Genomic DNA, 24,725 nt, shown 5'->3' with positions numbered 1-24,725 from the left:
GAGCTGCTTTAACGTACAATCTTGGTGGCTCGTAAACATCGATTCATTCTCTGACGAAATCGATGTCACTACCCGTATCAGATACAAGACTTCGTTTGTATGCGAGGGCTAAGAAATTTATTTCACTGTGTAAATAACGGAAACAACGAGACAAACGTCCATATGCTCCAAGTCCGCACTTGGACGAACTCACAACAGAAACTACATAAGCAAATTTATGGAAACTATATTTTGTCACAGTTTAATCATGTCAGTCTGAAAACACTTTGAGGACGTATTTGACATCGTGAGGTACATGAAACATTGTCTAGTACCATGTGAGAGCAATCACAAAGAAAAGTTGGGTCAGGTACTAAAATTACCTTCACGAGTTATCAGAACAGCTAGAGAAATATTTAAGCAAATATAATGCAGAATAAGCACTGTAAGAAGCTGTTTGATACCACTGCACACACGTGGTCAGAATCACTAAGAGGAATAAGAGACCATGTAACATCAAAATAACAGAAGACACTGTTCAAATAAACTGCACTCAGAAAAGACTGAAGAATCATAAATTATTCCCTAACTAGCCTCGACATTCTAACAGCTATGGATCGCAATGGTGACCCTCAGTGCAGCCAAGAAACGTGACTGGATGGTCCTGCTGTGACCATCCACTAAAAGATGTCTCGTTCCACACACACATCCCGCCAAAACTCAATGGACACAGAAAAACAAGTGATCAATGCCAACTACTGAAACTTAAGCCGCTCGACCTCTTTGGTCAGTTATCTCCGTGTCTATTCACGGAGCTAACGTTTTCGAGTTTATATTCCTTGCAAACCGATGGCCTTATGAATGTTGCTAGGTAATCGCTGTAACTACTGTCACAAAAGGAGAAAATGAGCACGGTAAACATATCATTAACCTACAGGTGTCGGTAATTTCTCGCTTTATTGCCCATATTTTACTCTTTTAAACCAAAGAGAGACTTAATATCGCTCGTCCTGTGCAACGGGTCGGCCCTGTAACAAGAGCTCAGACATTCGTACTTGTCGTACATATGACAGAATCACAGACCCAGAGGAATTTTATAGATAAAGTTTTTACCTTCCTATAGCTCGCTTTAAATCTGTTCGTCATGTACTTGATTTTTACTCTAATGGGAACTTCAGTATGAACTGAGTTACAAACTGTTGGAAGACCTCTCGTATGACGTACAAACGAGACTAGCCGCAAAATGGAATCGTAACGTGTGTGAAATCACTTCCACAGCAGATTTGTAACCCTTGTTTCGTAGTATATAACTCTAATCACTTATGTGAGAAATCGGTAATCTAACTTCAGTTCCTTGCTATACAGTTCAGAACAGACGAATGATTCTGTTAAGTTTTTGATAGCTGGGAAGACCATGAGAAGTCCTGAAACGCAGTCACGCTTTCGGCACGCAAACCAAATCAGATGTGATATAATCGGTTGGAGCATAGACATCTTAGATTGTGGCATTGTTGTTAAGTAATTAAATATGCAACTCGGGATACCCTTGGTCACTCAGAATAATCAAAATAGTGTTTGAACAGAATCCTCTCCTGGAAATTATAATGTCTGTATGATGAATTATCCATCCCTACGCATAACAGTATGGAGATGTCGCACTCCGGGTACGCCTGTTGGACACACGCTCTTTGTATACGGGCATGCTGTTAGAAACAAGCTCAATAACTCGCGACTTATGATGCTTAATAGCAATTTGTAAAGTACTAGGTCACCCGTGATCTAGGGATGCAGGCACTGTAGCTCAGCGTGTTCGGTCAGAGAGCCGGCAGGTTTCCGTAATAAAAGAAAAACTGAGTGAAGGGTCAAGAAAACGAATTTCAACGGATGTCATATGACGTCCGCTACGATCAAATATAACGACTAAGTCCCGGTTTGGAAACTAGCCACCGCTTAAATTTTGATTAATAATCAGCATTGGCGGTCGAAGACATCCGGCATAAGAAGTTATCCTCATTCTGCGATGCACCTCGTCAACGGCCTTGCACTTGGAGTGGGAAACTGCCCTAAAGGCAGAAGAATCAACAAAGATCAGCGGCATAAGGATGCAAAAGGCAATGGAAAGCACTGAATTAAAGACACATAACGTCCATCCACAGGGCTTGTGCTTTGTAATTGAAGAAGTGTCATGATGATCCCTCCATTTGCAAAAGATCCTGGAATACTCCGCCATTCGGATCTCCGGGAGGGGATTGCCAAGGGAGGAGGTGGCCATGAGAAAAAAATTGAATAATCAACAAATGGGTAACATTCGACGAGTCTGGACGTGGAAAGTCAGAAGCTTGAATGTGGTAGGGAAGCTAGAAAATCTGAAAAAGGAAATGCAAAGGCTCAATCTAAATGTAGAAGGAGTCAACGAAGTGAAATGGAAAGAAGATAAGGTTTCTGGACAGATGTCGGGTAATGACAACAACAGCAGAAAATCACATAAGTGGAGTAGGATATGTTATGAATAGGAAGGTAGGGCAGAGAGCTTGTTACTGTGGACAGTTCAGTGATAGGGTTATTCTTATCAGAGTCGACGCAAACCAACATCGACAACGACAGTTCAGGTATACATGGCGACGTCGCAAGCTGAAAATGAAGAGATACAGGTAGTATATCAGGATATTAAAAGTATAATATAATACGCAGATGAAAATCTAATAGTCATGGGGGTCTGGAATGCAGTTGTAGGAGAAGAAGTAGAAGAAGATGAAACTGGAGAATATGGGCTTGGGACAATGAATGAAACAGAAGACAGACTAATTGAGTTCTGTAATACATTTCAGCTAGAAATAGCGAATACTCTGTTCAAGGATGACAAGAGGAGGACGCATACTTAGAAAAGGTCGGGTAATACGGGATCATTTCTGTTAGATTTCTCGACAGAGATTCCGAAATCAGATACTGTATTGTAAAGCGTACCCAGAAACAGATATAGACTGAGATCACAATGCAGTAATGATGAAGTGTAAGCTGAAATTAAAGAGATCAGTCACGAAGAACCAGTACGTAAAGTAGTGGTATACGGAAGTGCTAAGCAACAACGAGATACTCTAGAAGTTCCCAAAGGCTGTAGTTACAGCAATAATGTATAGGTCAGTAGGCAGTACAGTTCAAGAGGAATGAACGTCTCTAAAAAGGGCCATCACAGAAGTTGGGAAGGAAAACATAGGTGTGAAGAAGGTAATTGCGAAGAAGCCATGGGTAACAGAAGAAACACTTCAGCTGAGCGATGAAAGAAGGAAGTACAAAAATGTCTAGGTAAATACATGGATACATAAAAATGAAAGTCGCTGAGGAATTAAATAAATGGGAAGCGCAGGGAAGCTAAAACGAAATGGCCACATGTAAAATGTGAAGAAGTCGAAAAAGAAATGATTGTGGGAAGGACTGACTCAGCATATAGGAAAGCCAAGAGAACCTTCGGTTAAATTAAAAGCAAGGGGGTTAATATTAAGAGCGCAACGGGAATTCCACTGCTAAATGCAGAGGAGAGAACGGATAGGTGGCAAGAGTAAACTGAAGCCCTCTGTCAAGCGGAAGATTTGTCTGACGTAATAGAAGAAGAAACAGAGTTCGATTTAAAAGCGACAAGGGGTTCAATTATTAGAATCAGTATTAAAATAGTTGTGGAGGACTTAAGATCAAATAAGGCAGGAGGACAGACAACGTTCCATCAAAATTTTGACAATCCTTGGCTGAAGTAGCAACAAAACGACTATTCACGTTGGTATGTCGAATGCATTTGTTTGGCAATATAGCGTCTGACTTTCGGAAAAATGTCATCCACACGATTCCGAAGACTGCAAGAGCTGACTAGTGCGAGAATTATCGCACAATCACCTTAACAGCTCGTGCATCCAAGTTGCTGACAAGAACGATACACGAAAGAATGGAAAAATAAAGTGAGCAGTTTTGGTTTACGAAATGTGAAGGCACCAGAAAGGCATTTATGACGTTGCAGTTGCTATTGGAAGCAATACTAAAGAAAAAATCAAGACACATTCATAGGATTTGTCGACCTTGAAAAAGCGTACGATAATGTGAAATGGTGAAAGATGTTCGAAATTATGAGAAAAGTAGGGGTAAGCTACAGGAAGAGACGAGTAATATACAACATGTATAGGAACCAAGAGGGGTAATAAGAGTGGACGACCAAGAACGAAGTGCTCAGATTAAAATGGGTGTAAGACAGGAACGTACTCTTTGGCCCCTAGCGGTCAATCTGTACATCGATGAAGCAATGATGGAAATAAAAGAAATGTTCAGGAGTGGAATTAAAATTCAAGGTGAAAGGATGTCAGTGATACGATACGATGATGGCAATGCTACCCTGAGTGAATGTGAAGAAAAATTGCGTGATCTGCTGAATGGCATGAACAGTCGAATGAGTGAAGGTTATGGACTGAGAGTAAATCGAAGAACGACGAAGGTAATGAGAATTGGCAGGAATTAGAAAAACGAGAAACTTAAAATAAGGATTAATGGCCTCGAAGTAGATGAAGTTAAGGACTTTACTACCTACGCAGTAAAATAAGCAATGACGCAAGGAGAAAGAGGATATGAATAAAAAACTAGCACTGGCAAAAAGGGCGTTTCTGTCCAACAGAAGTCTCCTACTATGTAGCATACGCCGTAATTTGAGAAGTATTTCTGAGAATGTACGTTTGAAGCACAGAATTGAATGGTAGTGAAACATGGACTGTGGGAAAACCAGAAGAGAAGATAATCGAAGCATTTGAGATGTGGTGCTACAGACGAATGTTGAAAATAAGGTGGAGTGATAAGGTAAGGAATGAGGAGTTACTGCGCCGAATCTGAAAGGAAAGGAATATCTGGAAAACACTGACAAGGAGAAGGGACAGAATGGTTGGACATCTGCTAAGACATCAAGGAATGCCATCCGTGGTACTACAGGGAGGTGTATGCGGTAAAAACTGTAGAGGAAGACAGTGATTGGAATACATCCAGCAAATAATTGAGGATATAGGTTGCAAGTGCTACTCTGAGATGAAGAGGTTGGGACAGGAATTCGTGGCGGGCCACATCAAACCAGTCAGAAGATTGATGACAAAAAAAAAAAGTACTGCAAGCAGAGCTGGTTTGCGATTCAAGGGACCCAAGGGGCTACATGGGGGCGAATCTCAGAGCTACACCAGAGGCGCCCGAGTGCAAAATTCACATACAATTTGTACCGTAATCAGCAACGAAAATCCCCATGTGTGAACGTATACAGTAATGCTGATAGAAGCACAAACGTTGCATTAAACACGAATTCGCAAACGAGCCGAGGGAGAGAAACTGAGAATTTGTTATTACGAGCCGCCATTGATATCTTTATCAAAAATTGTCGTGGTTAATGAAAAGTACTTAGAACATGGGAATGTTTTCACGAAAGATGGCACCTGCCAAATGTAAAATACGATAAAATACTGAACTGAGTCTCATGAAATCTTTCATTGTGAAGGATAGTAATTGCCTTTAAATCTGTTGAACTCGTACCATTAAGAACAACACATCAAATACTAGAAAAATTTAAGTATAATAATCTTATCCATGGCAAAAAAATGCCTCTACATGTACTAAAATCAGATGCGAATCATACCTGAATTTTTCAATAGAATATTTCTATTTCGTATCACACACAAACTTATGTTTTCCTTTCCAGTTTCATGCACAAAACATTTGACTTGATTTGTCGATTATCAACTGCTTTCATGGCAATTTTTTTTAAAATTTGGCTACTTACTGGCAGATTTTCTTCAGAAGTAACAAAAAAGCAAGTAAACTGTTTAACACATCAACATAAAATTATATGATTTTTTTGTATTTGTGTTTCAGTTTTTCGGATCAAAAGAGAAATAATTTGCAAATTATGGAATTAAAAATTCCCATTATTAAATTAAGAAAACAAAATAAGTTTTACATTTTTGTTCTTTACAACCAGTATAATAGAAAACATAGTTTTATAGAAACTAGAAAATACAATCAGTCTAGTTATTCAAGCTTTCTTTAAAAGTTTTTAATAATCTTAGGAACTGTTATAGATGAAGATGAAATACATGTTAATATTTTACACTAGATATGATTCAGAAATGTATTTCTACTACAGCGGCAACTCCGTCTAAGCTTTATTTGAAAGAAAAAACAGCCTATTTTCACGATCACAAGAGGTAGATGTATAAGGTGCGATAAAAAAGTTTCCGTTGGAAGGCGACACTAATCCATTTTCCACATGTCAGTGCTTATATACACGCAACGGAATGGCGCTGGGTTACCTATAGCTGCAATAACACCGTTAAATGGAAACTTGCTGTTTATGTTTTTAAAGGTCTTCCCAAGAGTCCAAGCTAAGGAAAGTAATATCTGAGGGATTGGGGGAGTACGATATAGCACTTGTGAGGAAAAATGTTCTCGAACCAGCCCAGGAACAGAACATCTCGCATGAAACCAGTCATAAGACTGAGGACTCAAAAAATAAAAAAATAAAATAAAAAATAAAAAAAGCTTTAAGGAAATGTTCCACATTTTAGTTCTTATATCTCTATTTGCAGGCATTACAGCATAACCTTTTTTACTCCTTTCCCTACGCCTCTACACTTTTTTCCATACTCTTCTCGTTGACAACTCAGAGGATCCTGCACCAGTCCTTGAGGTTTTGCTTGTAGCTTTCACCATTTCTATCGGATTCGATGATATTCCTTGGTTGACGCCTTAGGCCCACTTTTTGTTCACCATGACTTCTTCTGCATTGAAATTATGAGGCAATATGTTTCGTTCTACGCTGTCAAAAGGAAGTTTTCTTGCGTCCGACATGCATAAAATGGACACCATCTATTCAAATGTAAGAATATGCTCTACCATTTCGTTTCAGCCTCGTTGCAAAATAATTTGCTGCGGACAAATACGTTTACATCCACGTTTGATTTTTACTTTTATCTTCAACACACTCCTTAATTGTTGGTTTAGGTACATTTTATTTGAGTGGACTTTCATTTAATCCATGATCCCAATTAGATTTATTGTTACAGCTACATGCTTTTTGTCTGCGCTCCACTTTCTATAATGCCTTTCTGTGGCCATATTATAATGCAAATTAAGTATGCACTAATAATGCTAACCATTTCCTGAGCCCCAATATACCGGCATGTTTCTTAAATTGTACCTTTACAATGCCGGAACCTTATAGCGGTACATTATGGCAAATTCGTCATTTCCTCTTTACAAGTTTTCTACTAACGAATCACTATGAATAAAGATTCGTGACACTTTAAGTAATGTAATTTCATGCATATTCACCCATAAATAAAACATTATGTGGGCTCTTACCTTATAACAGTAATTCTCTTCACCACATACACAAAAGCATTACACGAAAAAAAGAACTAAATCAACGCTTCAGGCAATTTGTTCCTCATCATTCGAAACTGACTTCTGATAGTATGACTCCAAGAAGCTTCTAGTTCATGCAGACCTTATTAAATATCGGATGACAGAAATCAAGAGACGGTACAGTAGACGCAGTTCTCACCTAAATGACGATAGTATTGTTGCGACACCAGATTCAGGCAGACCCACATAACCAGCCGAGAGGTGTGCAAACCAACCGCTGACGTAATTTTGGAACCGGGGGCTGCATTGTGCTGGCCTGCAGTGGGGCATTCTACAGTTGGTGGTGTACTAGACTGACAAATGCTGTTGCGCATCGTAACGATCCCACTACCGACTACATGATGGAATGCTGCCTCTTGTCATAACACACCCTCCGAGAGCGAGTGTCACGGATTCTACAGGTCCTAAATCGGTTTCCAAAGGTATGTCTACATCTACATCTACATGACTACTCTGCAATTCACATTTAAGTGCTTGGCAGAGGGTGCATCGAACCACAATCATACTATCTCTCTACTATTCCACTCCCGAACAGCTAGCGGGAAAAACGAACACCTAAACCTTTCTGTTCGAGCTCTGATTTCTCTTATTTTATTTTGATGATCATTCCTACCTATGTAGGTTGGGCTCAACAAAATATTTTCGCATTCGGAAGAGAAAGTTGGTGACTGAAATTTCGTAAAAAGGTCTCGCCGCGACGAAAAACGTCTATGCTGTAATGACTTCCATCCCAACTCGAGTATCATATCTGCCACACTCTCTCCCCTATAACGCGATAATACAAAACGAGCTGCCCTTTTTTGCACCCTTTCGATGTCCTCCGTCAATCCCACCTGGTAAGGATCCCACACCGCGCAGCAATATTCTAACAGAGGACGAACGAGTGTAGTGTAAACTGTCTCTTTAGTGGACTTGTTGCATCTTCTAAGTGTCCTGCCAATGAAACGCAACCTTTGGCTCGCCTTCCCGACAATATTATCTATGTGGTCCTTCCAACTGAAATTGTTCGTAATTTTAACACCCAAATACTTAGTTGAATTGACAGCCTTGAGAATTGTACTATTTATCGAGTAATCGAATTGCAACGGATTTCTTTTGGAACTGATGTGGATCATCTCACACTTTTCGTTGTTTAGCGTCAACTGCCATCTGACACACCATACAGCAATCTTTTCTAAATCGCTTTGCAACTGATACTGGTCTTCGGATGACCTTACTAGACGGTAAATTACAGCATCATCTGCGAACAATCTAAGAGAACTGCTCAGATTGTCACCTAGGTCATTTATATAGATCAGGAACAGCAGAGGTCCCAGGACGATACCCTGGGGAAGCACTAGATGCCGCAGCACAGGTCAAGCAATTCTCGCAAATTGGGAGACAGTGGTTTGTGCGCATGCATATGGTCCCCAACCTGTATTCCAGTGGATAGAGGTCAGGCAAATTTGTTGGCGAAGAATTACTGAGAGTTGACTACTACGCCCCTCAAACAATTGTGGCGCGTCTCGCGCCCGACGGCCGTCGTAATTTAATTTATTGTTTACTACAGAAATTTATTGGTAGCTGTGACTGTTGCCGACTTACGTGGTGGGCCTTAGTCAAAATGGTATTTCATTCAATTTTGATTTAGAATTAAATGCTTTTGTGAAGTTCTCTTTTTTTTAACAATATTGACCTTCAGTGAAAATTATTTCTTACGTTCATGAACGTTAGACTCGCTGAATCTTAAAACATGAACATATAAGTTGAACAATGGAATAAACTTTTCATATTAATTTCCTCGGCTAGTCAGTTCACTTTTAAGCAAAAAATCTGTAGTTATTAATTACACACGCGCAAGAGTATTTTTCCTTACATCCCTTAACCGTTGCACTGTAGTCGGAGTCCTGGCTCTGGCTCTCGGCTGTTGTACTGAAAATAAGAATCTTAAAGCTACGTATTTTCTGCAGCGTCGGGCGAGTGTGGAGAAAAATGTATATTATGTTAATAGCGGGCGAGTTTTTCGCTTCCGCTAACTTTTATAAGTTAATATCGCCACGTAATGGCGTCGTTGTCTGCACCGGACGCTGCGATTGTTGAACTGTAAATTACTCGAATGCAGGTTAATTCAAATGAAGGCGGACATGAAATCGGGATCACCTCTTACAGATTAAACAAGAACGATAGCATTAAATGAATATATTATCTGCTTAATTAGTACAAATATGCTTACATTTGCCAGCACTCGCAAAATGTCCGTCTACACGCAAACAAGATAAGAGAAGAAGTGAAGACGACTAAAAAATTAACAAAAGAGCGTATCTTGTCATCTCTTTAGATCATTTTGTTATATTTCTTTGCCCTCGAAACTTACACTGAGAAATTATTATAATACGGATACATGAGAAAATTAAATGTTCGCCTGAGCGGCTCGCGTCCACTTATTATTGAATTTTTAAATGTCTCTTCTTTGTAAATACTGTTTTTAAGTCTTTTCTTGTTGTTTCACTGCGGACGCTATACGCGACTCTGAGCTTGCAAGACGGACAGTTATCTTGCTGGAAAAGTCATCGCCTTAGGGAGAAGTATGAAGCGATGAAGGCGATCCGCAAATATGTTTGTGCATGATGCCCTGGATTACCACCACAGATACTGTGAAAACCGAAGTCAGCGCGACCCCATGTATCTGTGGCACGGTGCATGTTACAGTCAGCCGTTCCCCTGGATGAGGGCGCGTAGGGACACAATCATCTGCCTGGTGTAGCAAGAAATGAGATTCATTCGACCAGGCGACACGTTTCTATCGATCCACGGCGAAACCTTAGCCATGCTGTGGTCACTGCAATCGTAATAGACGTCGATGGGTCTACACCGGTACACGTAGAGACCGCATGCTGTGGAGCTCCATGTTCAACAATGGAGTTTCAATGGTGTGCTCCGAAACAGTTTTGCTGCACCAGCATTGTCCTCTGTCATCAGATCTGCCACAGATCGTTGCCTATCGTGGATTACATAGCGGGCTATCCTCCGACTGCTACGTTTTGTGATGAGAAGGGGCGTCGAAAACCATATAGCTTTCTCGTCATTTCACCAAACTTCAATTACTTTCCACAGTAGTAGGCGAAAAGCCGACCAGATTGGACGTTTAAGTGATTCTCGTTTCCAGCTGCAGCGCCGCAACAATGTGCCCTTCCTCAAAACCACTTATATCAGTGGATTTCTTAATTTGCGGCCCATACCTTCCCTGCAATGACTATCCATTCTTTTCTGTTCTGCTTATATTCTTTTTTCCTGCGTCACGTGCGTGCAACACCGCCAGGAGGCGTTCACGCTCGCTGTGGCCTGTGGTCATAATGTTTTGGCTCATCAGTGTTCACAAGCCGGTAATAGGGTCCCTTAGGCGCTGTACGAGGGTCGGTCAAAAAGTAATGCCTCCCATTTTTTTTCTACTTAAAAAAATTAAGTTAAGTGAAAAATTTGAATTTGGCGCCATTCCTCAAACCTTCTTCTGCAATCCACTGCAGTAGTAACTTTCTGTGTCAACAGGTGGCAGCACAGCAGAAATTTGTAAGATGGCCGACATCGATGTTCGTTTGAGACAGCGTTGTGTGATTGAATTCTTGAATGCAGGAGGTGAAACGCCCATACGCATTCATGAAAGACTGAAGAAGGTGTATGGTGTTGTGACAGTGGATGTCAGCACTGTTAGACGATGGGTTCGTCGTTGTAAGGAAGCTGAAGGGCAAACACCGTTGACTGACGAAAAGCGGAGCGGCAGGCTGGTGAGTGCAGTGACTCCACACAACATTCAGCAAGTTGATGACATCATTCGTGGTGACCGTCGGGTGACTGCAGATGAAGTGTGTCGCATTATTTCTCTTAGTAAAGGCAGTGTGATCACGATTACTAAACAATTGGGGTACTCAAAAGTTTGTGCACGGTGGGTTCCAAGAATGTTAACCGATCAGAATAAAGAGGCAAGGAAAACAATAGCCTCCCAACACTTGCAGCGCTTCCGTTTGGAGGGAGATGAGTTTCTGAAAAAAAATTGTGACCGGGGACGAAACATGGGCGCATTTTTTTGAACCCGAATCAAAGAGGCAGTCAATGGAGTGGCGTCACACAAGCTCGCCGAGGAAGAAAAAATTCAAAACTGTGCGATCGGCAGGGAAAGTTATGGCAACAGTTTTCTGGGATACAGAGGGTGTGATTCTGGTTGATTTTTTGGAGCAGGGATGCACAACAAATTCTGTTCAATACGTCACAACCCTCAAAAAACTTAAAGCACGTCTTCAGCGAGTTCGCCCAACAAAATCAATGGCAGATGTTCTTCTTTTGCATGACAATGCAAGACCACACACCAGTCGTCACACCTCTGACGAGATTGTCAAAATTGGATGGGAAGTTTTGCCTCATCCCCCATACAGCCCTGACCTGGCACCATCAGACTTCCATCTGGTCGGGCCACTAAAAGAAGCTCATCGTGGGATTCATTTTGAAGATGAGGAGGCCGTCAAAACATCCGTGCGTCAATGGCTTAGGAAGCAGAGCTGTGATTTTTACCGTGCTGGGATACATGCCCTTGTTCAAAGATGGACCAAAACTGTAGAGATGGGCGGAGATTACATTGAAAAATGACAAAATGATCCTCAATGTTGTGGTTTTCAACCTATGTAATTGCATTTAAATTTCCTGACAATTAAACGTAGAAAAAAAAATAGGAGGCATTACTTTTTGACTGACCCTCGTACATTCGACCGGAGAATTTCCGTGCGGGTCATCGACCGAATGTGTGGCTAAGCGACTACAGCCCAATCGAGCACCGTCAACTAGGCAAAGACAGTGGCATACAGGCCGTCAGCTAGCCCTTGCGTGGTTCTGGATTTCGAACTGGATCTGCCAGGACGAGACCTGCCAGTGGGTGCCTTCTCTCGATACTCAGTCTCCAGGGGTCCTCGGTTCTACTCGGGGCGCCTGCACATTTCTGTCAGCCACCACGGGTCACGTTCTACAGTGCACACCAGCCCAGCCACAGAGCTTCACTGCACTGTGAAGCTGACACTCGACTTGCGCTAGATAGGGCGCAGCCGTCACCAGTCGCTGTCCATTAGCTGCGGTCGGTAGTTGCGTCGCATCCGTCGACCTCCTGAATGGAAAAGTGAATAGAGATAATGTTGTTGAGTTCTCATTCTTGACTCTGCGCTCGCTGCAGTACTATGCACCCTCTGGAGGCAGAAATAGCCATCCTGCAACGCTAACTTTGCTGACCTCCGGCTATACAACACTGGCGCCAACGATTAACGATGGTCTGTTGCAGGGTCGCAGTGATGGAGGAGAACTGCACGGATCGTAAGATAAAAACGTTCTTCACTTTCCGAATGACTCTCGTAATACTACTCAGCTTTCAAGTTCAATATTTCATATTTTGTAGATCAGAATAACACTCGGTACAAACGGGCTCTCAACTCTTTTTGTAAGTTAGCTCTCAAGTGAATTCATAATGTTGTTGCTATTCACTCACATTTACGTTTCTCCCTACATCTACATAACATACTCTGAAAGCCACTATAGGGTGTAGCGGAAGCCATCTCTCGCCACTTCTAGTATTTCCGTTCCCTGTTCGACTCGCAGATCTCTCTCGAGAGAAAAGGTTGTTCGTACGCCTGCTATAGAGCCCAAATTTCTCTTACCTTGTCTCCTTGCGCGAAATGTATGTTGGAGGCAGGCAGTAGAGTTGTTTTACAATCAGTCACAAATGGCGGTTTAAACCTCATGAACAGTGTTTCGCAAAGGTAACGTTGTTTGTACATCTTCATCTACATAGATACTCCGCAAACCACCGTACTGAGTGCATGGCGGAGGGTCCTCTTTATCATTACCAGTCATTTCCTTTCCTGTTGCATTCGCAAATAGAGCGAGGGGGAAAACGACTGTATATACGCCTCCGTATAAGCCCTGAATTCTTGTATGTTATCTTCGCGATTCTTAACGCGCAACGTACATGGGTGGCGGTAGAATCGTTCGGCAGTCAGCTTCAGATGCCGGTTCTCTAATTCTCACAGGGAATTCCCATTTCAGATCACGCGACATCTTCGTAATACTCATGTGCTGATCAAACATACAGGCAACAAATCTGGTTGCATAGCTTTGAATGTATCAGTGTCTTCCTTTAATCCGATTGGGTAGGGATCCTAAAAACTCGAGCAGTACTCAACAATGGCTTTTATTCGTGTTTTATATGCGATCTCCTTCATAAAACGAGCCACACGTCTCTAAAATTCTCCCAATAAATCTAAGTCCGCCATTCGCCTTTCCTATTACCGACGTTAGGCGCTTGTTCCACTTCATATCGTTTTCCAAAGTGATGCCTAGATATCTAATCGTTGCCACTGTGTCAAACATTTCTCCATCAATATTGTACTTTAACATGACAGGCTTGCTTTTGTTACTCATCTGCATTAACTTACATTTTCCTACATTTAGAGCAAGTTACCAATCATCACACCAAATTAAAATTCTAAGTCAGCTTGTATCCTCCTAAGTCACTGAAGGACAATACTTTTTCGTAAACTACAGCGTCATCAGCAAACAGTCGCAGATTGCTGCTCACCCTACGTCAGACGGTTTATGTCTACAGAGAACACTGCTATGGAGCACTCCCGCGAGACCCTTGTCTCTAATGAACACTCATTGCCAGGACAACGATTTGGGTTCGATTACTTAAAAAGGAGTCGACCCAGTCACATATCTGGGAACCAATTCCGTATGCTGAGACCTTCATTAACGGTCTCTAGTGGGACAATGCTTCAGACCCTTTACGAAAATCTAAGAGTACAGAATTTGCCATTGCATCTCATCCGTGGTTCGGGAGGTACCGAATAAGAAAAGAGGAAGTCGAGACTCGCTTGAGCGATGCTTTCTCAATCTGAGCTGGTTCGTGAACAAAAGCTTTTCTCCTTCAAGGAAACGTCATTAATAGTTCTTCAGCAAACCGTTGTTAAGGGTATTGATCTGGAATTTTGTGGGTCTGTTTTCCTACCCTTCTTGTATAACTGCACATGAACTGACCTTAATGTTAAACATATATATTTTACAGGTAGCGTGGGTATCACACTTAACATTGAAGGTCTTGAGCCGGCTACTAATTCGACAGAAGATGCAGAAGCGAGCGACAGAGCCCGTCAGTTCCAGGTGCGTACAATAACTCTGACGTCCCGAAGTTTCATCGATAGCTCCTGTAAAAGCCTTCTGCTGAAGTTGTAATTACGTCTAAGAGTACTGAAATGTGTACTCTGCTAAGCCTGAAATGTAGTATTTTGAGAAGTCTTGTTATTTTGAACTTAGTAGTTCATAGTTTGTGAGAGCAGAAAAATTATTTCTTACAAGTTTAGCCGTTCAGAGTTTATACAGGGTGGCTAAAGTAAAATTGGCCAGGAAAATATTGCATGCACTTTAAGACAGACAACGCAGCTTACATCATCCGTATCAAGGGCAGGAAATTTAAGTTATGTTGCTTACCTTAACCTCTTCACCCCTGAGAGTAAAAAAATTCACAGGAAATTTTTCTTTTCATGTTTTCTAACAAACCAATTCACAAGCATGACACAAATGCAGTATAAATATGTTTTTGATGATTCAGTAATTTACAGGATGGTCCTAAACTATATGTCAAAAATTTAAAGGCCTAAATAAGCTGATTTCGTACAGGAACGTGTGTGCGGTAATGACACAGCTCTAGCGTTTAGAGCAGTATGAAACACAGGAAACTGAAAAGGCATGTAAAGACAAATGACACCAGAAATTTATCAGTAGTTTACAACAGGCGCTTGGAAGAGCGGCTACCAATAGCAATGCACGATTCTCAGCTACGGCGCAAAATTCAGTCAGAAGAGGCGTCAGGCATGTCGATAACGTGTCCAGCAGCAACAGGCACGCGGGCGACGAGACCTTCTTCAGATGTGACGGGACTCCTGTTCACCAGGCTTTTCATATCACCCCACAAGAAAAAATCCACGCAGGTTAAATGGGAGAACGCCATGACCAGGGAACTGAAGCGTCCTATCCGCAGGTGCACGTAGACAACGTACTGCTAATTCCTGACGTTTCGACTGAGCTGGGGGCTCCATCGTGCTGGAACCACATTCGTCTGCAAACAGCTAGACGAACGTCGCTCAGAAGTTAAAGTAAGACCTCCTGTAGGAAGATGTAACTATGGCCTGTTAAACGAGTAGGTAGAGTGTACGGTACTACTACGTTATTGTGCACAATGCCTGCCCAAACATTAACGAAAAACTTTTCTTGGAAGGCGTGTGTACAGTTGTGCTATTTCGGTTAACGTGTGCCTACATGTGATAATTATGGATGTTCAACATACCTTATCACGGAAAGGTAGCCTCATTAGTAAATACAACATCTGCAGGGAAGGTTTCGTTGGCTGCAGTCTGCTGTAGGTACCAATGAGCAAAGTTGAGATGTGTAAGGGAACTGTCAGGGGTCGTTGCTTGGACTCTCTGTAAGTGGTAATGTTGGGGATGCATTCCGTCTTTATGTAAAGTCTTCAAAACTTTTTGATGGCTCACACGGAATGGCCATCTTACAGGTCTCGAGTTTGTCGATGGCTTATATTCCACTGTGTTTGACACTTTTTCTTTCACTGCAGGAGTTTTGCGATATCTTCGAATGCCAGTTCCACGCCTGGAAGTACAAAACGATCTACTCGTGGGCAGCTTCCGATGCAGACGCTCGAATGTTCGGCGATCCGGATGATTCCCATTCGGGAATCGCTCCCTGTACAGCCTTTGACCAGCTAATCCATTCCCTTGTGCAGCCGCATACATGAAGTGTATGTCGGCCAGATATTCATTGGTGAAACGATGCATGCTGCTCGAGGTCTGTGAATCCAGCTAGCGAAGAGCTTTTACACACCGCCATCATCAGTGATCTCTACCGGATCAAGGTGGAATTACCGCACACACATTCCTATACGACATGTGTTTGTTTCGATCCCCTCTACGTGCCGTTACATTTTTGACATATAGTTCAGGACCACCCTGTATAAATGGAAGTTCACGTGTTTGGATTTTCAGTCTCATTTACAGTAAAATCCACTAGCCTCTGCTTTGTATTTTCTCTTCTTGTTACAGCAAAATATTTATCTTGTTTAAAACAGTCAACTGCATATGTTAATATACACAGAGAATAGGTTTGATAATGTTAACATTTTCGAAATACATGATTTCCATTACAAGTTTCTGTTGATGCGCTGAAATAACGTCATGAATGCAAAGAAATAAAAATCATACAATAGTTTCTGCAAAGCAATAATCTGCTACTGCCAGTAAAAATAAATCTTTACTTTTTAGTATAAGCTACAAAACAATTACTTTCCACAATACATAAATATATTTCATATTTTTTGCACGTGGCTCTGGTCTTGTCTACGTTTCCTGCATTATGAAACACTCTTTGCGAATAGAAATTTCGTTAGATGCTTAGCTTTCTCAAACCTTACTTGAGTTACTGGTTGCAAAACAGCTCTTTTCCGCTATTTAGATTTTCTACATCATTTACGTCTCCACTGTCAGATATATACACTGTACAAGAATGTCGTCTTTTTCCCAGTTTAACTAGCATGACATATGTGTAATTAAATTTAACTTTGCCGACATGTATTTTGTAGTCAATCACTGACAGTCTTTACTGCTTAGCTATCTGATTAACTGTGGTACATCACCCGACAACTGACAATCACAGGGTCTATGAAATGACTAAATTCCCATACCGGCCATTTTTATGTGCGATTGTAACATCTGTAATATGACAGAAATGTTTCACAAAGACGAACATCTCCCACGTTTTCATTACATAGTTTCTCCATCATTGCTTGTGTAACATCTGATTTATTTGTCTCTTATCTGTAATATGACCAAGGTCCATGTACGAGGACTCGCAGGAAGTGTGCTATTTCACAGTAACGAATTAAATTTATGCAAATGTGAACTAATTCTCACCATGTAGAGTAGTTGGAGAGCTTTCGACAAAAACAGAGATTCTCAGTTTAGTATTCAGGCATAATAATTACTTATAAGTCTCTCTGGTTCGTTGAAGAAACCATTTTCAGCATACGACCAACTCTAAACGAACACGCAATGGCTGTTTACAAGACGCTGCATTCTAGTGTTAATATTAAGAACAGGAAGATCCCCACTTGTGGACAAGCTTTCTATAAGCGAAAAAAAAAAAATGCGCGTGTCTGTGAAGAAACGATGAACACAGGTCGACATTTGTGGGCGGATAGAACATAGAGGTTATGGTGAGTGAAATATTCTCCGAGCCGATGTTACTCTTGCCCAAACCTGAATGTAGTGACTGCGAGAGAGTGATGCTGGCCTACGCTGTATTTCAGATGGGCATTTATGCTCACCCTATCTACAGTGCGGAAGGTGACTACCCGGCTGTGGTGAGACAGAGGGTGGACGCCAACAGCGCAGCAGAGGGGAGACCGCGGTCCAGGCTGCCGTCCTTCACACAGGAAGAGGTCGACTACATCAGGGGTGAGTACCTCAGCAGATTCTGCTCTAACACGAGACTCTGCCAACTTCTAGGGCTATACGGAATGTAAGTTCCGTTAATTTATTTAAGAAAAACGCCAGTACATGGACAGATATTTCATCAAACGCAACACAAAGACCACATAACTAATAAGGAGGTATTGAACAGAATTGGGAGAAGAGGAGTTTGTGGCACAACTTGACTAGAAGAAGAGATCGGTTGGTAAGGCATGTTCTGAGGCATCAAGGGATCACCAATTTAGTATCCAAGGGCAGCATGTTGTTGTTGCTGCGGTCTTCAGTCTTCAGCTCTCCATGCTACTCTATCCTGTGAAAGCTTCTTCATCTCCCAGTACCTACTGCAACCTACATCCTTCTGAATCTGCTTAGTGTATTCATCTCTCCGTCTCCCTCTACGATTTTTACCCTCCACGCTGCCCTCCAATACCAAATTGGTCATCCCTTGATGCCTCAGAACATGTCCTACCAACTTCTGGTCAAGTTGTGCCTCAAACTTCTCTTCTCCCCAATCCTATTCAATACTTCCTCATTAGTTATGTGATCTACCCATCTAATCTTCAGCATTCTTCTGTAGCACCACATTTCGAAAGCTTCTGTTCTGTTCTCGTCCGAACTATTTATCGTCCATGTTTCACTTAGATACGTGGCTACACTCCATACAAATACTTTCAGAAATGACTTCCTGACACTTAAATCTATACTCGATGTTAACAAATTTCTCTTCTTCAGAAACGCTTTCCTTGCCATTGCCAGTCTACATTTTATATCCTCTCTACTTCCACCATCATCAGTTGTTTTGCTCCCCAAATAGCAAAACTCCTTTACTACTTTAAGTGTCTCATTTCCAAATCTAATTCACTCAGCATCACCCGACTTAATTCGACTACATTCCATTATCCTCGTTTTTTTTTGTTGATGTTCATCTTATACCCTCCTTTCAAGACACTGTCCATTCCATTCAACTGCGCTTCCAAGTCCTTTGCTGTCTCTGACAGAATTACAGTGTCATCGGCAAACCTCAGAGTTTTTATTTCTTCTCCGTGGATTTTAATACCTACTCCGAATTTTTCTTTTGTTTCCTTTACTGCTTGCTCAATATGCAGATTGAATAACATCGGAGAGAGGCTACAACCCTGTCTTACTCCCTTCCCGACCATTGCTTCCCTTTCATGTCCCTTGACTCTTATAACTGCCATCTGGTTTCTGTACAAATTGTAAATAGCCTTTCGCTCCCTGTATTTTACCCCTGCCACCTTTAGAATTTAAAAGAGCGTATTCCAGTCAACATTGTCAAAAGCTTTCTCTAAGTCTACAAATGCTAGAAACGTATGTTTGCCTTTCCTTAATCTTTCTTCTAAGACAAGTCGTAAGGTCAGTATTGCCTCATGTGTTCCAGTGTTTCTACGGAATCCAAACTGATCTTCCCCGAGGTCGGCTTCTACTAGTTTTTCCATTCGTCTGTAAAGAATTCGTGTTAGTATTTTGCAGCTGTGACTTATTAAACTGATTGTTCGGTAATTTTCACATCTGTCAACACCTGCTTTCTTTGGGATTGGAATTATTATATTCTTCTTGAAGTCTGAGGGTATTTCGCCTGTTTCATACATCTTGCTCACCAGATGGTAGAGTATTGTCAGGACTGGCTCTCCCAAGGCCGTCAGTAGTTCCAATGGAATGTTGTCTACTCCGGGGGCCTTGTTTCGACTCAGGTCTTTCAGTGCTCTGTCAAACTCTTCACGCAATATCATATCTCCCATTTCATCTTCATCTACATCATTTCCATAATATTGTCCTCACGTGCATCGCCCTTGTATAGACCCTCTATATACTCCTTCCACCTTTTTCCTTTCCCTTCATTACTTAGAACTGGGTTTCCATCTGAGCTCTTGATGTTCATACAAGTGGTTCTCTTATCTCCAAAGGTCTCCTTAATTTTCCTGTAGGCAGTGTCTATCTTACCCCTAGTGAGATAAGCCTCTACATCCTTACATTTGTCATCTAGCCATCCCTGCTTAGCCATTTTGCACTTCCTGCCGATCTCATTTTTGATACGTATGTATTCCTTTTTGTCTGCTTCATTTACTGCATTTTTATATTTTCTCCTTTCATCAATTAAATTCAATATTTCTTCTGTTACCCAAGGATTTCTACTAGCCCTCGTCTTTTTACCTACTTGATCCTCTGCTGCCTTCACTAGTTCATCCCTCAGAGCTACCCATTCTTCTTCTACTGTAGTTCTTTCACCCATTCCTGTCAATTGTTCCCTTATGCTCTCCCTGGAACTCTGTACAATCTCTGGTTCTTTCAGTTTATCCAGGTTCCATCTCCTTAATTTCCCACATTTTTGCAGTTTCTTCAGTTTTAATTCAGTTCTAATCTACAGGTCATAACCAACATCTGTCCACATCTGTCCACATCTGTCCCTGGAAATGTCTTACAATTTAAAACCTGGTTCCTAAATCTCTGTCTTGCCATTATATAATCTATCTGAAACCTGTCAGTATCTCCAGGCTTCTTCCATGTATACAGCCTTCTTTTATGATTCTTGAACCAAGTGTTAGCTATGATTAAGTTGTGCTCTGAGCAAAATTCTACCAGGCGGCATCCTCTTTCATTTCTTAGCCCCAATCCATATTCACCTACTATGTTTCCTTCTCTCCCTTTTCCTACACTCGAGTTCCAGTCACCCATGACTATTAAATTTTCGTCTCCCAACACTATCTGAATAATTTCTTTCATTTCATCATAAATTTCTTCAATTTCTTCAATTTCTTCGTCATCTGCAGAGCTAGTTGGCATATAAACTTGTACTACTGTAGTAGGTGTGGGCTTCGTATCTATCTTGGCCACAATAATGCGTTCACTATGCTGTTTGTAGTAGCTTACCCGCATTCTTATTTTCCTATTCATTATTAAACCTACTCCCGCATTACCCCTATTTGATTTTGTGTTTATAACCCTGTAGTCACCTGACCAGAAGTCTTGTTCCTCCTGCCACCGAACTTCATTAATTCCCACTATATCTATCTCTAACATATCCATTTCCATTTTTAAATTTTCTAACCTACCTGCCCGATTAAGGGATCTGACATTCCACGCTCCGATCCGTAGAACGCCAGTATTCTTTCTCCTGATAACGACATCCTCTTGAGTAGTCACCGCCCGGAGATCCGAATGGGGGACTATTTTACCTCTGGAATATTTTACCCAAAGGACGCCGTCATCATTTGATCATACAGTAAAGCTGCATGCCCTCGGGAAAAATTACGGCCGTAGTTTCCCCTTGCTTTCAGCCGTTCGCAGTACCAGCACAGCAAAGCCATTTTGGTTATTGTTACAAGGCCAGATCAGTCAGGGCAGCACGGAGGGTAAAAATCGTAGAGGGAGACCAGAGATGAATACACTACGCAGATTCAGAAGGGTGTAGGCTGCAGTAGGTACTGGGAGATGAAGCAGCTTGCACAGGATAGAGTAGCATGGAGAGCTCAGGACTGAAGACCACAACAGCAACAAAGCTACAATTGTCAGCTGTTTTTCTCGGCAATTACCTTGTTCATTAAGGCACTTCCCACATCGAGGAAGGAGTTTTTCAGTGGCCTCGTTGTAGATATCTGCCTCCTGTGAGCTAACCATAGTTTGACACTCTCCTTTACCGACTCATCTTCAAATATCTGTGACCATAACCGTAGTTTCTCTCAGGCATCACGGACAGTGTTGTACGATATTGTGATCGATAAGCTCGGTTATTAAAAAATGTTTATACGATGGGTCCTAAAGCCTGTGGGTGGTACCCAGAATACGAGTAGCATGGGAGACACATCAAAGTTTCTGATGCTGTGCGATGCAGAAGGAGAAAAATTCTCCAGACACACTGTGACAGACGGTGAAACATGGGTTGCATACGTCAACGTGGGGACAAAATACCAATCTATTGAGTGGGGCCACACTATCTCGCCAGGAAAGAGTTTAGAGTGCTGCACAAATACTGATGATAGTTTTTTTTGGGACTGAGAGGGACAACTGCTTGTAGATTTTATGGAAAGAGGCACTGCAATAAATTCCGAAATTGTGCTCGTTAACGGTGAGCCACACACGGCCGCACGACACAAACGTTGCTTAACAGTCCGAACTGAGAATAATCTGATCATCCTTCCGTACGGACACTATTTCTCACACAACGATTTTCAGCTATTACCAAAGATGAAAAACTAGCTTCTGATCCTCGGTTGGAACGCGAAGACGAGTTAAAGGATACTGTCATAGCATGTCCTGGTTCGCAGGCGGCAGAATTCTACAACGAGGATTCTGAAGAACACGTTCCTGAATGTGACAACTGCCTTATTGTAGATGATGGTGATTGTAGAAGCAACTCTGTAGAAAAGCAGCTGACAGTTAGGAGTTGTATAATAAAAATAGAATATTTAAAGTAGGTTAGAAACAATTCGTACCATTCTAATATTTTTTAGCATACGATACTCATGGTTACAACTCCCTGATGTGTGAATCAACTGTGTAAAAGCAATACTTCACTTTGCATAATAATCCCTGTGGAATAGTAAAATTCTGGCACACAGCTATGGAATCTGTGCAATACGTTTATTCGCCAAATTCAGTAAAAAGTGCAGTGTCACGAAGGGGCGACTTGATTTTAATTAAAATTAGTCCTCGTACAGCACAAAAAGCGATTAAGCAGTCAATGCAATAAAACAGTGTTACATCCAGGAAAAGGGCTTTGATGCTACTGTGGAGAGATCAAATTTAACTGACCAAAAATATACTGATTGAAGTGGTTGCAGGAACAAAAATCTAAACGGTAATTACCGCAGGTGACAATTTCTTTTCATACATTTTATAGATTTTTTATAGTAAAGGAGTATTCTAGTACCTGATGTGGTTCCTCTGTCAAAAAGTTCTTAAACATGTGTCCAAACAATGCTAAAATCTGCCGGCCGTAGTGGCCGATCGGTTCTAGGCGCTACAGTCTGTAACCGCGCGACCGCTGCGGTCGCAGGTTCGAATCCTGCTTCGGGCATGGGTGTTTGTGATGTCCTTAGGTTAGTTAGGTTCAAGTAGTTCTAAGTTCTAGGGGACTGATGACCACAGCAGTTAATTCCCATAGTGCTCAGAGCCATTTGAACCAAAGCTAAAATCACTAATCAAAAAGTGAAGTATCGAGAAGGGGAGGAGGGAACGAAATGATGAATCACCAGGCATGTCATGTTATTTCAGTGACTACAAAATCGAGTGAAACTCAAAAACAACTAGGCACTAATGAGCGTGACGCTGCACCCCTCTGGTATGGATGCATGCACCGAATCGGTTGAGCAGGCTGTCGTAAAGCCTTTATACTCTCTCTTGAGACAAGCTGGCACACAATTGTTGTAAGTGATCCTTAATATCCTGTATACAGGGACTCTGGATGGCGTATGGTAGACGTCCGAGCAGCTCCCACACGCGTTCTATCGAGAATGATATGGGCACCTTGTTGTTCACACAAGTACCTCTGCATGGCAAGGACAGTTCATAGAGACGTGTGCCATGTGTGGACGCACATTGTCCTGTTGAAAACGCCACAACGATACTATCACATGAGAGAAAACATGTGAGGATGGAGGATGTCCGCGACGCACCGTTGTGTTCTCGTAATCCCACTACCAGTTGTGACTTGATGGCTTGCCGTACCTTGACACTAGGGGTGACACCGCAGTGTCTCTACAAAACAACTGAAGATTGGGACCTCTCCTCACGTTGCCCCCATACTCACCAATGATAGTAAAACAGGATAGTGCAGGACCACAGCTGATCGCTAAACACAGTGCGAGACCATTCATCAGCCGTCCATGCCCTCTGGTCACAGCGCCACTCCAAATACAGTTGTGGTGTTAACGGCAGCCTACGCACAGGCTGGAAATTGCCTCGTCTGCCTGCTGTTAGTGTCCAGCCAATGGTATGGAATGACACAGAATGTTGCAACAACTGCATTACTTTTTCTCGGTTAGCAGGTACAGATGGGAAGAGGCTACAATGTGCTTTGTGCACAAGACGCAGATACTTCTATGTGGTGGGTAGACATGGACGAGTAGAAACTTGATGCCGAATACACCTGCCATCAAATTCCCATGCAGTCCAGCCACAGTCATATTCGAATGCCCTACAAATCTGGATATTCCACTATTCAAGTGCCCAAATGGATACCCACAATTACGCCTGTTTCAAATTCTATCAGATCCTGATAACGCTGTCTCATACGAGTGAGACATTCTGTTCCAATTTTGCCCCACAAGGTGCTCCCGGACTTCCATCATCTCATAGGCAGGAGCAGATGGGCCCTATTGCACACATTCTGCGCAAGTGCGAACCATTTTGCCGCCCCTGCCCTCGCACGCTTCCTAAGTGCTCTACAGAGCCAACGGCCTATCTGACTGCCCAAGCATCAGCTGTTTGCCCACCGCTGCCAAACTGTGCCTTTGGACGCCTGACTTTCCCCCGACTGGAACAGCCCAACTTTAGGTGACAAAAAGCTTGTTCACCCTCAAAATGGCAAGTTCGGCCATCAGCACAAGCTGGCAACACTGTAGGCTGTGGCGGTATATGGAAAAAGTCCTCCACTCGAAGTGTTAGTGTTCGAGTGGTAAATAGCATGCTATATGAAAAGCATGATCTGCATCAACATCAGAAGGAGGGATCATTCTTTGGATACGTGTCGAGAACAGAGATGTAAATCTGTAATTTATTCGTGTCTCTTCCTGTTCCATTATAAAG

At 42.0% G+C, this 24,725-nt stretch overlaps 1 protein-coding gene across 2 annotated transcripts in view; it reads left to right on the top strand.

Annotated features, from left to right (window-relative positions):
• Positions 1-24,725, top strand: part of LOC126281534 (myrosinase 1-like) — a 71,372-nt gene that overhangs the window by 27,381 nt on the left and 19,266 nt on the right. For both annotated transcript variants that reach the window (XM_049980582.1, XM_049980583.1), the window contains 2 exons: positions 14,489-14,583; positions 17,798-17,945. In XM_049980582.1, the coding sequence (XP_049836539.1) occupies positions 14,489-14,583; positions 17,798-17,945 (243 nt within the window). The remainder of the gene's footprint in view (positions 1-14,488; positions 14,584-17,797; positions 17,946-24,725) is intronic.

This window comes from Schistocerca gregaria, chromosome 7 (genome assembly GCF_023897955.1).
Source record: "Schistocerca gregaria isolate iqSchGreg1 chromosome 7, iqSchGreg1.2, whole genome shotgun sequence".
NCBI lineage: Eukaryota > Metazoa > Arthropoda > Insecta > Orthoptera > Acrididae > Schistocerca > Schistocerca gregaria.
Note: the sequence above shows the minus strand (reverse complement) of the source record. Positions and strands in the feature narration are given on the sequence as shown.